General features: G+C 44.9%; 1 protein-coding gene across 1 annotated transcript in view; it reads right to left on the bottom strand.

Moving 5' to 3' along the window:
- The window catches only part of LOC310800334 (GRAM domain-containing protein 4-like), a 50517-nt gene that overhangs the window by 14518 nt on the left and 21322 nt on the right, over positions 1-14677 (bottom strand). Inside the window, exons 5-11 of the mRNA XM_083662927.1 lie at positions 13083-13141; positions 10985-11120; positions 8518-8543; positions 7991-8082; positions 5760-5851; positions 4730-4778; positions 1810-1881 (exon numbers count right to left, since the gene is read on the bottom strand). Coding sequence (XP_083519053.1) covers positions 1810-1881; positions 4730-4778; positions 5760-5851; positions 7991-8082; positions 8518-8543; positions 10985-11120; positions 13083-13141 — 526 coding nt within the window. The remainder of the gene's footprint in view (positions 1-1809; positions 1882-4729; positions 4779-5759; positions 5852-7990; positions 8083-8517; positions 8544-10984; positions 11121-13082; positions 13142-14677) is intronic.

Below are 14677 nucleotides of genomic sequence, written 5' to 3'. Positions count from 1 at the left end.
TCACCTGAGCTTTAACACCACATCACATCTCACCTGAGCTTTAACACCACATCTCACCTGAGCTTTAACACCACGTCACATCTCACCTGGGCTTTAACACCATGTCACATCTCACCTGAGCTTTAACACCACATCACATCTCACCTGAGCTTTAACACCACGTCACATCTCACCTGAGCTTTAACACCACATCTCACCTGAGCTTTAACACCACGTCACATCTCACCTGGGCTTTAACACCATGTCACATCTCACCTGAGCTTTAACACCACATCACATCTCACCTGAGCTTTAACACCACGTCACATCTCACCTGAGCTTTAACACCACATCTCACCTGAGCTTTAACATCACATCTCACCTGAGCTTTAACACCACATCTCACCTGAGCTTTAACACCACATCTCACCTGAGCTTTAACACCACATCTCACCTGAGCTTTAACACCACGTCACATCTCACCTGAGCTTTAACACCACATCTCACCTGAGCTTTAACACCACATCTCACCTGAGCTTTAACACCACATCTCACCTGAGCTTTAACACCACATCTCACCTGAGCTTTAACACCATGTCACATCTCACCTGAGCTTTAACACCACGTCACATCTCACCTGAGCTTTAACACCATGTCACATCTCACCTGAGCTTTAACACCACATCTCACCTGAGCTTTAACACCACGTCACATCTCACCTGAGCTTTAACACCACATCTCACCTGAGCTTTAACACCACATCTCACCTGAGCTTTAACACCACATCTCACCTGAGCTTTAACACCACATCTCACCTGAGCTTTAACACCACATCACATCTCACCTGAGCTTTAACACCACGTCACATCTCACCTGAGCTTTAACACCACATCTCACCTGAGCTTTAACACCACGTCACATCTCACCTGGGCTTTAACACCACATCTCACCTGAGCTTTAACACCACATCACATCTGACCTGAGCTTTAACACCACATCTCACCTGAGCTTTAACACCACATCACATCTCACCTGGGCTTTAACACCACGTCACATCTCACCTGAGCTTTAACACCACATCACATCTCACCTGGGCTTTAACACCACACCACATCTCACCTGAGCTTTAACACCACGTCACATCTCACCTGAGCTTTAACACCACGTCACATCTCACCTGAGCTTTAACACCATGTCACATCTCACCTGAGCTTTAACACCACGTCACATCTCACCTGAGCTTTAACACCACGTCACATCTCACCTGAGCTTTAACACCACATCTCACCTGAGCTTTAACACCACATCTCACCTGAGCTTTAACACCACGTCACATCTCACCTGGGCTTTAACACCACACCACATCTCACCTGAGCTTTAACACCACGTCACATCTCACCTGAGCTTTAACACCACGTCACATCTCACCTGAGCTTTAACACCATGTCACATCTCACCTGAGCTTTAACACCACGTCACATCTCACCTGAGCTTTAACACCACATCTCACCTGAGCTTTAACACCACATCTCACCTGAGCTTTAACACCACATCACATCTCACCTGAGCTTTAACACCACGTCACATCTCACCTGAGCTTTAACACCATGTCACATCTCACCTGAGCTTTAACACCACATCTCACCTGAGCTTTAACACCACATCTCACCTGAGCTTTAACACCATGTCACCACATCACATCTCACCTGAGCTTTAACACCACGTCACATCTCACCTGAGCTTTAACACCATGTCACATCTCACCTGAGCTTTAACACCACATCACATCTCACCTGAGCTTTAACACCCCGTCACCACGTCACATCTCACCTGGGCTTTCTGAGCCACGTCCAGAACCAGCTGGAACTTCTCTGAAACAGTCAGATCTTCTTTTGGAGGCTCCTGGTAGAGAGAGGAAGTGTTATTACATCACAGCAGCATGATGCGATCTGGACACCATCCAAAATCCAAGAATAACTGAGACTTTAGGCCCAGTTACACCTGGTATTAAATGTGATTTCTATCCATATTTCTTTTTTATTATTTTATTTTGGGATTTATAGAAGGTGAAAAACAAAAACAGGTGGAGGAGGAGAAGAGGAAAAAGAAAAGGCATCCATACTGTATATCATCAACATTTGAATGTTACATTATGTTGCTAGCAGCCACGTAAGGTGGTCATGTGCTCGCAAGAGATGTGTGTGGGATCCCACGCAAGGGGTCCATGTGAAGTCAGCTGGGCGAGTTGCCCGTCGCCCCTAACCTCGTCCAAGCAGGCCAGAAACGGGTCCCAGATATTTGAGAATTTCCCATGCGAGTTGGTCCTCAGGAACCTGAGTCTCTCCATACGTATAACCGAGACCGTGCCCGTCAGCCACAGCTGAAAAGGAGGCAGAGAGGGGGACTTCCACTCCTTCAGAATGAGTCTCTTAGCGACAGTCGTCCCGTGTCAGGGACTGTTGTACAGCCTATAGGGAGGAGCAGAGAGGATTCCGAGCAGCCGGAGACGGCGAGTTCCGCCTCCGGCTGAAGGGTTATTTTATAGGCCTTAGATTAGAGTACCAATCAAATATTTTGGCCCAGAATCCGGATAGTGAAGGGCAAAACCAAAAAGCATGGGACAATGTACCCTCTAACATCTGACACATATCACATAGTGGTGAGACAGAAGGGTAGATCTTATGCAACGTAGACTTGGAATAGTGAAGACGGTGAGTCAGTGGGAGCCCTGATGCAGCCATCAAACAGACACACAAATCTAGAAATAAAATGCCTGGAGTGAGGTGGGCTTAACAAAACATCAAAAAAAGCATGTTCATTTGGGAGAACTTCAAAGTTACGAATCTTGGATCGAACATCATCTCTGACTTGTAAGAATGTGAGCCAGTGCGTGTTGGCCAACTCAAATTTCCTCAGAAGATCAAAGGATGCAAAATGACCATCTATGTATAGGTATCTGATGGAAAGCAGCCCCTTCTCACTCCAGGCATGATACTGTAGGTTCTGTCTGACCGCGAGGGCAAAAGAAAGCGATTAAAGGTCCAATCCGTAAATTCTAACTATTACTGACACTGGTGGCCATTAAGAGGAACTTGTTTTGGCTTGCGTTGGCTGTGGATACTCATGTTAGCATGAGCCAGGAAATAGCCTGCTCCCCCTATATTATGCGGTACAGTCTAATGCCTGGGGCTGATGTGAGCTGAATCAAACTGAACAGTCAAACAATGTTCTATAAGCATAACTGTAGTAACGTTAGGCATATTTGCGACTGTTGCATTATCCACACAAGACGGTAATGTTATTAGCGGAGCTTCTGACTGGGTGCTAAATCCATTAGCGCCGCCGCCGCGTTAGCAAGCAGCTAACTTTATCTATACCCAGCAAAAACCACATTATCACAGCAGCTAATACACCAAGGTCCCTCCATAAACCGAAAACACAGCCGCGACTCTAGTTTCCCCCTGACATCGGTCACATTGCTGCTGTTTGGCCAGACGGGCTTCACTAGATAAATCTTGCTTTCTTTTTCTGTGTGGACTTTTTACTGGACTCTGTGTTGTTGGTTATTTACTGACATTCCTTGACTGCATTAGCTAGCGAACGTAACGTTAGCCTGTTAGCCTTCTTCTTCGTTGGTGTATTTCCAGCCGGAGCCAGTACAAGAGGCAGGCTCGTGAATGTGCAGAACGTCACATCCGCCAGATTTTCTGGGAAATTGTGACCCGAAAGGAGCAGAATCACACGGGCAGTTTTGGATAAAAGTTGTCCTCATTTGTGATTATCTTGCTGAACACAAACGTCACTGTTTCATAATCCTATACGGTAAGTATGTTTTCAACTTCCCTTTCACTGCTTCGGTAAGCAGGATGTATTGCCAGGTAAAGAATAAAAAGATACTTTTATACTTTAGTCTCTCCAGAGTGCCTTTTAAACATGAACTCTGGATCATGTCCAGCTAGAGAGAACAGGATATTTTCAGGTTTTGCCTTTCTAAACATGAGGGGTCTTTGTTAAGAAACAACTGGATATGAGCCGTTTTTTCTGCCAGTGGGCGACGGGGGGGGGGGGGGGGGGCGGTAGCATGTATCAAACACAAGAAATGTGATAGGAAACAGCTTTAGCTATAGGCAGTCAAAATAGTGGTCGCACCGTCGTCAATCACTGTGGGTGATTTATTTTACAAGTGGCATTTCAAGTCATATCTGACTACGGTAGTTTTCAATGTATTTCTCCCCACAAAAGTTAGGCTTTTTCTGACATGGGAGCAAGCAAGCAACGCAGCAGCGTCCCTCCTGATGCACTGGACCTGGCTGCCTGCAACTGCAGTCAAGCCAGCCCTCACATCGGAAAGCACGGTCATTCTAGCCCCCACTTAACAAATCAAGCCGTTTTTGCAGCACTTGAGGAAACCGTGAGTTTGCTCGTTGATATAAGCGATTGCCCGAACGATTCATTAATTAATAAACTAGCGAACGTGAAGTGAGTCACGAAGAGCCACACCCGCCCACTACGGATATGCGGATAATGACCTGCCACTGTTAAACATGAGCCACGATTGCGTGGAAGCGGATCTTATACCGGTGGTCGAGGTAGATAAGATACGGAGTCGCGGGAGTGCGCATAGGCCGGCTAATTGTTGTTTAACATGCAGGCCAACCGGCTAGGTGCAGGTTATAATACGGATTCCACTGCATGTTAAGAAGTGGCTCAGGTCTCACTAGAGCTAAAAGAGTAATGTGTAGTCTCTTACCACCGGCTCAGACACCTCAGGCACGATGCTCCACTGGATCCTCCACCCTCTGAGAGACAGCAGAGAGACAACACCATGACATCATACACAGGAGACAGCAGAGAGACAACGCCATGACATCATACACAGGAGACAGCAGAGAGACAACGCCATGACATCATACACAGGAGACATCAGAGAGACAATGCCATGACATCATACACAGGAGACATCAGAGAGACAACACCATGACATCATACACAGGAGACAGCAGAGAGACAACACCATGACATCAACACAGGAGACAGCAGAGAGACAACACCATGACATCAACACAGGAGACAGCAGAGAGACAACACCATGACATCATACACAGGAGACAGCAGAGAGACAACACCATGACATCATACACAGGAGACAGCAGAGAGACAACACCATGACATCATACACAGGAGACAGCAGAGAGACAACGCCATGACATCATACACAGGAGACAGCAGAGAGACAACGCCATTACATCATACACAGGAGACAGCAGAGAGACAACGCCATGACATCATACACAGGAGACAGCAGAGAGACAACGTCATGACATCAACACAGGAGACAGCAGAGAGACAACACCATGACATCATACACAGGAGACAGCAGAGAGACAACACCATGACATCAAGACAGGAGACAGCAGAGAGACAACACCATGACATCATACACAGGAGACAGCAGAGAGACAACACCATGACATCATACACAGGAGACAGCAGAGACTGTACTACTATTTCAGTTATCTGTCCACCATTGCCAAAGATTAACATCATTGACAGGTATTGTACTTGGTGTGTATGATAAAGTGAATTCTGATGTGTGATTGGCTGAGAGGGTGTAGTCGAGCTGTGTGATTGGCTGATGACGTGTGGTCGAGCCGTGTGATTGGCTGACTGGGTGTGGGCGAGTCGTCTGATTGGCTGACGGGGTGTGGACGGGCCATCTGATTGGCTGACTGGGTGTGGGCGGGCTGTGTGATTGGCTGTTGGGGTGTGGGCGGGCTGACCTGGCTATGAGGTAATTCAAGGAGAGCCTGAGGATGGCGAGGAACAGGAACATGGGGACAGCCCATCCGTGCCAGGCTGCATTCATATAGATCTGTGAATAACAGAGAGGGTCACACACGCACACACACACGCGCACACACACACACACACACACACACACGCACGCGCACACGCACGCGCACACAGTGTGACCTGTTATTATTTTTATTTTATTATTATTATCATTATGTGATCAGTCATGTGTGTGTGTGTCTGTCCGTCCGTGTCCTGGTTCACTGCGGCTTCTCTCTGTCTGTCTGCTCTGTCGAGAGTGAGTCTCTAGGCGCTTTCACACCGGCCTTGAAAGCCGAAAAATGCACGGAAAATAGGATCCGCGCCTCCGATGTGAAAGTTGTGAACGTGTGTTGGTGGGTAATTGTTTTACGCCTTTTGTCCTGCCAGCCGACCTTGTCACAGCGCCGGATTAGCAGGCAACCCGCCTCCACTTGAAAGCGTCGGAGCAGCAAGTCGGAACGGTGCGAATGGTCAGCTCATTCATAAAAAAATAACAGGGGAAATCACCTCATGCAGCAAGAAAGTGCACGAGTGAAAGTAAAAAAAAGTAGCCTATACAATCATGACTGCAGGGACGCCAGGAGGAATGCTCCGTGCCTAGTAAGTAGGTTAGGCTTTATGCTCAAACGATGTTGACAATTAGTAGGTCAAATTAACGGATATAATAATAAGCTTCAGAGGGCTATAGCTGTCTGTGACGAGTTGGTCTGAGGATATTCCCTCTCGAAACCAGCTCTGTGCATTCCCTTACAAAAACTACTAACGTTATAGTCTATAGGCTACTATTCCCCCGACGAACGTTATGCAGACTGCAGCTGTTTGATATGCGGGCGTCGTCTTTCAGGACGGCCCCTAATTAGGCTACTTGATGGGAATAATTTGGTTTACAAAAAACTGGAACCAAAAGATAAGAATTAGCCTTGTAGCCTACCTGATGGTGTGTCTGTGATGCATAAAGTCGATCAGATGAATATTGAAAGCCTTGTTACCATGCATGTGGACAACACTTTCGTGTTTTATCTGATCCTTAACGAGCGCAGCTTTATCAGCTTATCCTTAACAACCGCAGCTGCACCTCGTTGGGTGGCATACATCAGCGATGTTTGGTTGTTGAATGAATTCGTTCATCATACAGTAGGCTAGGCTACACTAACCTATGAAAATATTCATTTGGGCGAGGAGCTGAGTGGAAATGCCTCCGCTCACCTTTCAATCCGGGAGCGGTGGCTGTCGCCTGAAAGCACACCGCAGGACGGGAATGTGGCTGTGCTGCTTGGCTCTGTGTGAAAGCAATTTCTGTGGCGAGGCTGCTGGCTTTGCGGGGCTTCTGAACTGCAATTTTGCGCAATCTGTGTGTTTACTGCCCCTCCAGTCCTGCCCAGTGGCCCCGCCTCCCGCACTGCTCGGACAGACTTCTGGATGAAACATGCTGCTGCTACAGGCTAGCGCATTGCAAACTGTGGAATGGAATTTCTGGAACGGAGGCATGCCTCATTAACTGTTCACCGCAACCCATGCATCGGCAAGCGCATGGCACGTGGATCGGGAAAAATCCGATCCGTGAATTACGTCAGTATCGGCACCCGATACCGATATTGGATCGGACCGGTCCCGTCCCTAATCGAACGAGCTTTTTACATCTTTATTACTGTATATACAAACACATAGGCTAAGACAGGCTATAAGCACCATACATTCACATAGGCTAAGACAGGCTATAAGCACCATACATTCACATAGGCTAAGACAGGCTATAAGCACCATACATTCACATAGGCTAAGACAGGCTATAAGCACCATACATTCACATAGGCTAAGACAGGCTATAAGCACCATACATTCACATAGGCTAAGACAGGCTATAAGCACCATACACTCCGTTCACTCTTGGCCGTATGCCAAACTCAATTAAACAATGTTTATGTCGCCTTGTAATCTGCAAGTGGTTCTCTTTGCAGTTGGGGTTTGGTGGAGATCTGCACTCTACTGAGTGCACTTTTCTACTTATTTATTTATTATGAAATACATAAATAAATAAATAAATAAATAAATAAATAAATAAATAAATAAATAAATACATAAATAAATAAATAAATCAATCAATCAATCAATCAATCAATCAATCAATCAATCAATCAATCAATATCTGATGAGACCTGTGTGTGTGTGTACTCACGATGAAGGCGATGGCAGACGTGTAAACAGAGTGCCAGCTGGATAAGGCAGAAAGGTTCCTCATGAAGTTGGTGACAGGCTTGACGCCACGCTCTGGACACACGAGGGAGACACAGCTCTTTCAATACACCTACCTCTCCTTTCTTTCAGTTCAATTATGATCAATCAGGTCAATCAAAACCTTTTGGACCAAACAACTCGTTTCAAAGTGCTGCCTGATCAGGTTCCTACAGGAAAAACAGCTGTGATAAATAAACTACAAATAATAAAGTGTTGTTATATTGTGACCAAGTACACGCTTGGTGAAACACACCTTTTCATTATTTTATACACTTTACTACTATTCCACTTGTCACATAGACTGACTATATGATCAAACAAACAAGCATAATACTGGAGTTAGTGTCTCCTACTGTGCGTCTGCGTCAATGTCAGTTACTGAATTCGCAGGCCAACTGATGTTCTCGTTATGATAAAAACAAGTTTGAGGTGTGCGTTAAAAATAAACGTGTAAGTGTCAGTACTCACTGAGCCGTCGCATGTTTTCTGTCAACCTGTGGAGGAGAGAGGAGATATTTAACAGCTCTCAGAAACTCAGCACTCAACCACCTTAAAGGAAACATCTAATTGTTATTTTTCAGCTCCTCAGCAGCGTAAGTGATGGAATCTGAACACAATCAAGCATCTTCAAGAAAATAAGACCCAGGTTGAAAATAAACAAAATGATCTTTTAAAGCTACTGCACAGAACAAGGGGGGGAAAACACATTTGAACTGGCCTGATCATGAAACGAGCGGCCATGATGTCACAGTGACCTTGAACTTTGACCACTAAAATGTAATCAGTTCATCCTTGAGTCCAAGTGGACGTTTGAGGCAAATTCGAAGAAATTCCCTCAAGGCGTTCCTGAGCTATCGCATTAAAGAGTTTAGAAATGGGGGTTCGTGAGGTCATAGTGACCTTGAACTTTGACCTCTTATTACCAAAATCTAATCAGTTCATCCTTGCATCCAAGTCGACATTTGAGGCAAATTTGATGAAATTCCGCCGATTGATGACCTCAGTAAACACTTTCTTGGTAACAACACAGTCTAATGTATTGACGTTGCAACATCCTTGTGTCATGAGGTGTGGTTTTCCAGGCTGTTGTGCCAATAGGTTTGGCTCAACTCTGATAAGGCTAGACACTAGACAATAGGTTTGGCTCAACTCTGATAAGGCTAGACACTAGACAATAGGTTTGGCTCAACTCTGATAAGGCTAGACACTAGGGCTGCCACCATAATGGCATTACCGCGGTTATACAAGAACTCTTTTATTCCACAGGTTATCAGACTGTAACATGCAGGGTTAAACCAACAGCTCGCTTAACCGGTCACTCTGTTTGCACATTTGCACTTTGATATTTGACTGAGTTTGTAGGGACATTTAGTCTTATCTGCCTTTATTATTGATTTATTGTTGGTTGGGAGTGTATACAGTATGTTTTATGTGTTATTATGATCCATTGTCTTTACTGTAGGCTTTAGGATGTTTTATGTCTGGAGCAATGGACCAAATGAACTTCCCCATGTGGGATAATAAAGTTGATTTGAAGTATTTGTTATCAACATACAGTATTACGCCTGCCCCCTGGAACTTAGGAGTCTTTTGGAACTTTATTTTGACGGTTTTCACGGAATTGTCAGTCCTCCTGACTAGCAGTCCTGTCAGTCCTGTCCTGTTAGCAAACACTGCAACAGGAAGTGAGCTGCGGTTTCATTTAGAACGTTTATGTTGTCAAGTTAAAACCGTCTATAAAGTTGTTGTTTCTTAAGCATGAAAATGTAAAGATTGCAAAAGATATTCAATAGAACGAATCAGTGTGACATCACAACCACCCAGAAATGTGGAACCCTGCAGCAGTTAATAGTATGAGTTGTGCCAAACAAACGTCAATATCTCAAAAACTATACATCACACCGCTTCTATTTTGACATTCTGAGTGAGAGCAGAAGTAGCTCAAGAGTTTGATGTGTAATATAGGCATGTCGTGTTAAAGTTGTGTGAACTGTCAAAGTTTTTAAAATGAAGTGAATTTAGTAAACAGCACAGCCGACTAGAGTGAGACACTCAAGGCTGGCTCCATAGGGTCCCATTATGAATCTTACCCGTTTCCGCCCAGTGACGCCATTTGTTTACCAAAATGCTGATGGGCTGATCCTTCATATACAGGCACAAACACTGACTTTAACTCTACTTCATTTCAACATGTCACCTGAAAACCATGTGACATTATGAAAGGAAGGATCAAAATAGCAAATCTCTGTGATTTTCCTGGTCAAAACATTGTAGCTACAGACCAAAGAGCAGCTCCTCTGCTCTCTCTGCAGGGTTCTCCTCACCTCTTAGCACTGAGTGGCTCCTCTGCTCTACAGGGTTCTCCTCACCTCTTAGCACTGAGTGGCTCCTCTGCTCTCTCTCTACAGGGTTCTCCTCACCTCTTAGCACTGAGTGGCTCCTCTGCTCTCTCTCTACAGTGTTCTCCTCACCTCTTAGCACTGAGTGGCTCGTCTGCTCTCTCTACAGGGTTCTCCTCACCTCTTAGCACTGAGTGGCTCCTCTGCTCTACAGGGTTCTCCTCACCTCTTAGCACTGAGTGGCTCCTCTGCTCTACAGGGTTCTCCTCACCTCTTAGCACTGAGTGGCTCCTCTGCTCTCTCTACAGGGTTCTCCTCACCTCTTAGCACTGAGTGGCTCGTCTGCTCTCTCTCTACAGTGTTCTCCTCACCTCTTAGCACTGAGTGGCTCCTCTGCTCTACAGGGTTCTCCTCACCTCTTAGCACTGAGTGGCTCCTCTGCTCTCTCTACAGGGTTCTCCTCACCTCTTAGCACTGAGTGGCTTGTCTGCTCCTCACCTCTTAGCACTGAGTGGCTCGTCTGCTCTCTCTACAGGGTTCTCCTCACCTCTTAGCACTGAGTGGCTCGTCTGCTCTCTCTACAGGGTTCTCCTCACCTCTTAGCACTGAGTGGCTCGTCTGCTCTCTCTACAGGGTTCTCCTCGGGCTGGAAGCGAAAGTCTTCGATGTACGCCCCGAAGCGCTCGTACAGCCATTTGTGCAGCCTGCTGTACACCGTCTCCTTCTGTTTCTCTGCGTGGACAAACACAGGACGCCATTCATTAAAGACCCCTGAAGTCATGTTTCAAGATGTATATCAAATACTCAACTTCGAATAATTAAGTTATCTTGTTAAAATCCTTAAAATGACTTCCCAATTCCAAAAAATTCCAAAGCAACCAATCAGGGTTATCTAGAACAGCTAGAACAGCTAGAACAAGGTTTCTTTACCAAATATTAAGTTCTGTTTTTCTGAGGTATCAAATACTTATTTCATGCAATTGAATGCAAATTAATTACTTAAAAACTCATACAATGTGATTTCCTGGATTTTTGTTTTAGATTCCGTCTCTCACAGTTGAAGTGTACCTATGATAAAAATGACAGACCTCTACATGCTTTGTAAGTGGGAAAACCTGCAAAATCGGCAGTGTATCAAATACTTGTTCTCCCCACTGTATTTGTAACAACGCTCACTGTACGTTCATGTATTTGTAACAACGCTCACTGTACGTTCATGTATTTGTAACAACGCTCACTGTACGTTCATGTATTTGTAACAACGCTCACTGTACGTTCATGTATTTGCAACAACTCTCACTGTACGTTCATGTATTTGTAACAACGCTCACTGTACGTTCATGTATTTGTAACAGCGCTCACTGTACGTTCATGTATTTGTAATAGGGATGCACGATATATCGGCAATCATATCGGTATCGGCCGATGTTAGTCATTTTTTAACATATCGGTATCGGTCCGATGTTGCAATGTTGTTATCGGTTATCGGTATCAGCCAAATTCTTCACATTGAGATGAAATAATGCAGTAAATCTATGATTTATGGGCTTTTACAAATGTTTTTGAAATAGAGAAATGCATTACCTTTTCAAATTCAGTGTTTACATGTGTTTTTCAGTATGTACAACATTTTATTATCATAGAAATGTGTTTTTATACAGATAATATCGACATCGGTAAATATCGGTTATCGGCCATAACAGCAATGTTAATATCGGTTATCGGCATCGGCCTAAATTTTCATATCGGTGCATCCCTAATTTGTAACAACGCTCACTGTACGTTCATGTATTTGTAACAGCGCTCACTGTACGTTCATGTATTTGTAACAACGCTCACTGTACGTTCATGTATTTGTAACAACTCTCACTGTACGTTCATGTATTTGTAACAACTCTCACTGTACGTTCATGTATTTGTAACAACTCTCACTGTACGTTCATGTATTTGTAACAACTCTCACTGTACGTTCATGTATTTGTAACAACGCTCACTGTACGTTCATGTATTTGTAACAACGCTCACTGTACGTTCATGTATTTGTAACAACGCTCACTGTACGTTCATGTATTTGTAACAACGCTCACTGTACGTTCATGTATTTGTAACAACGCTCACTGTACGTTCATGTATTTGTAACAACGCTCACTGTACGTTCATGTATTTGTAACAACGCTCACTGTACGTTCATGTATTTGTAACAACGCTCACTGTACGTTCATGTATTTGTAAAAGGATCCGCTCGGCTCATGCGTTCACCAAAATATGAGCTTGTTCTTTTAGCGCGTTCTTGCAGAACACTGGCGAGTACATCTATAAGTCTGCTGATGTGGCTCGTGGTTAGAAAGGGGAAGAAGACCTGGAACCAGGTCGACTGAAATGTGGAAGCGTATTTCTTCTTCTTGAGACCGGTTTCATTATTTTCAGTGAACAGCAAACTGAGCTCTTGAGCGAGAGCATGATGAGGGACGCACGTCAGGCAGGGCTGAGATAGTAAAGAACTTTGCTGGTATAATGTGTAATGGTTAATGGCTACGTTTTCTTTCTTTTCTTCTTCAAACAATTCATCTTGGGGATGTGTGTGTGTGTGTGTGTGTGTGTGTGTGTGTGTGTGTGTGTGTGTGTGTGTGTGTGTGTGTGTGTGTGTGGAGCAGAAGTGCAGAAGTAAAGATGTGTCATTGTGGTTTCCTGTACCTGCACTGTTTACAGGAGGAGGCGGAGCTTTGGGTCGCAGAGGAGGCGAATCGTCAGGTCTGGAAGAGAAACAGAGACAGACATGAGACTACAGCAGGAGAAGAGATACAGAGACAGACATGAGACTACAGCAGGAGAAGAGAAACAGAGACACACATGAGACTACAGCAGGAGAAGAGAAACAGAGACAGACATGAGACTACAGCAGGAGAAGAGAAACAGAGACAGACATGAGACTACAGCAGGAGAAGAGAAACAGAGACAGACATGAGACTACAGCAGGAGAAACAGAGACAGACATGAGACTACAGCAGGAGAAGAGAAACAGAGACAGACATGAGACTACAGCAGGAGAAGAGAAACAGAGACAGACATGAGACTACAGCAGGAGAAGAGAAACAGAGACAGACATGAGACTACAGCAGGAGAAGAGAAACAGAGACAGACATGAGACTACAGCAGGAGAAGAGAAACAGAGACAGACATGAGACTACAGCAGGAGAAGAGAAACAGAGACAGACATGAGACTACAGCAGGAGAAACAGAGACAGACATGAGACTACAGCAGGAGAAGAGAAACAGAGACAGACATGAGACTACAGCAGGAGAAGAGAAACAGAGACAGACATGAGACTACAGCAGGAGAAGAGAAACAGAGACAGACATGAGACTACAGCAGGAGAAGAGAAACAGAGACAGACATGAGACTACAGCAGGAGAAGAGAAACAGAGACAGACATGAGACTACAGCAGGAGAAGAGAAACAGAGACAGACATGAGACTACAGCAGGAGAAGAGAAACAGAGACAGACATGAGACTACAGCAGGAGAAGAGAAACAGAGACAGACATGAGACTACAGCAGGAGAAGAGAAACAGAGACATGAGACTACAGCAGGAGAAGAGAAACAGAGACAGACATGAGACTACAGCAGGAGAAGAGAAACAGAGACAGACATGAGACTACAGCAGGAGAAGAGAAACAGAGACATGAGACTACAGCAGGAGAAACAGAGACAGACATGAGACTACAGCAGGAGAAGAGAAACAGAGACAGACATGAGACTACAGCAGGAGAAGAGAAACAGAGACAGACATGAGACTACAGCAGGAGAAGAGAAACAGAGACAGACATGAGACTACAGCAGGAGAAGAGAAACAGAGACACACATGAGACTACAGCAGGAGAAGAGAAACAGAGACAGACATGAGACTACAGCAGGAGAAGAGAAACAGAGACAGACATGAGACTACAGCAGGAGAAGAGAAACAGAGACAGACATGAGACTACAGCAGGAGAAGAGAAACAGAGACAGACATGAGACTACAGCAGGAGAAGAGAAACAGAGACAGACATGAGACTACAGCAGGAGAAGAGAAACAGAGACACACATGAGACTACAGCAGGAGAAGAGAAACAGAGACAGACATGAGACTACAGCAGGAGAAGAGAAACAGAGACAGACATGAGACTACAGCAGGAGAAGAGAAACAGAGACAGACATGAGACTACAGCAGGAGAAGAGAAACAGAGACAGACATGAGACTACAGCAGGAGAAGAGAAACAGAGACAGACATGAGACTACAGCAGGAGA

The sequence above is a fragment of the Poromitra crassiceps genome (assembly GCF_964638095.1).
Source record: "Poromitra crassiceps genome assembly, chromosome: 30".
In the NCBI taxonomy this organism is placed as follows: Eukaryota; Metazoa; Chordata; class Actinopteri; order Beryciformes; family Melamphaidae; genus Poromitra; species Poromitra crassiceps.
Note: the sequence above shows the minus strand (reverse complement) of the source record. Positions and strands in the feature narration are given on the sequence as shown.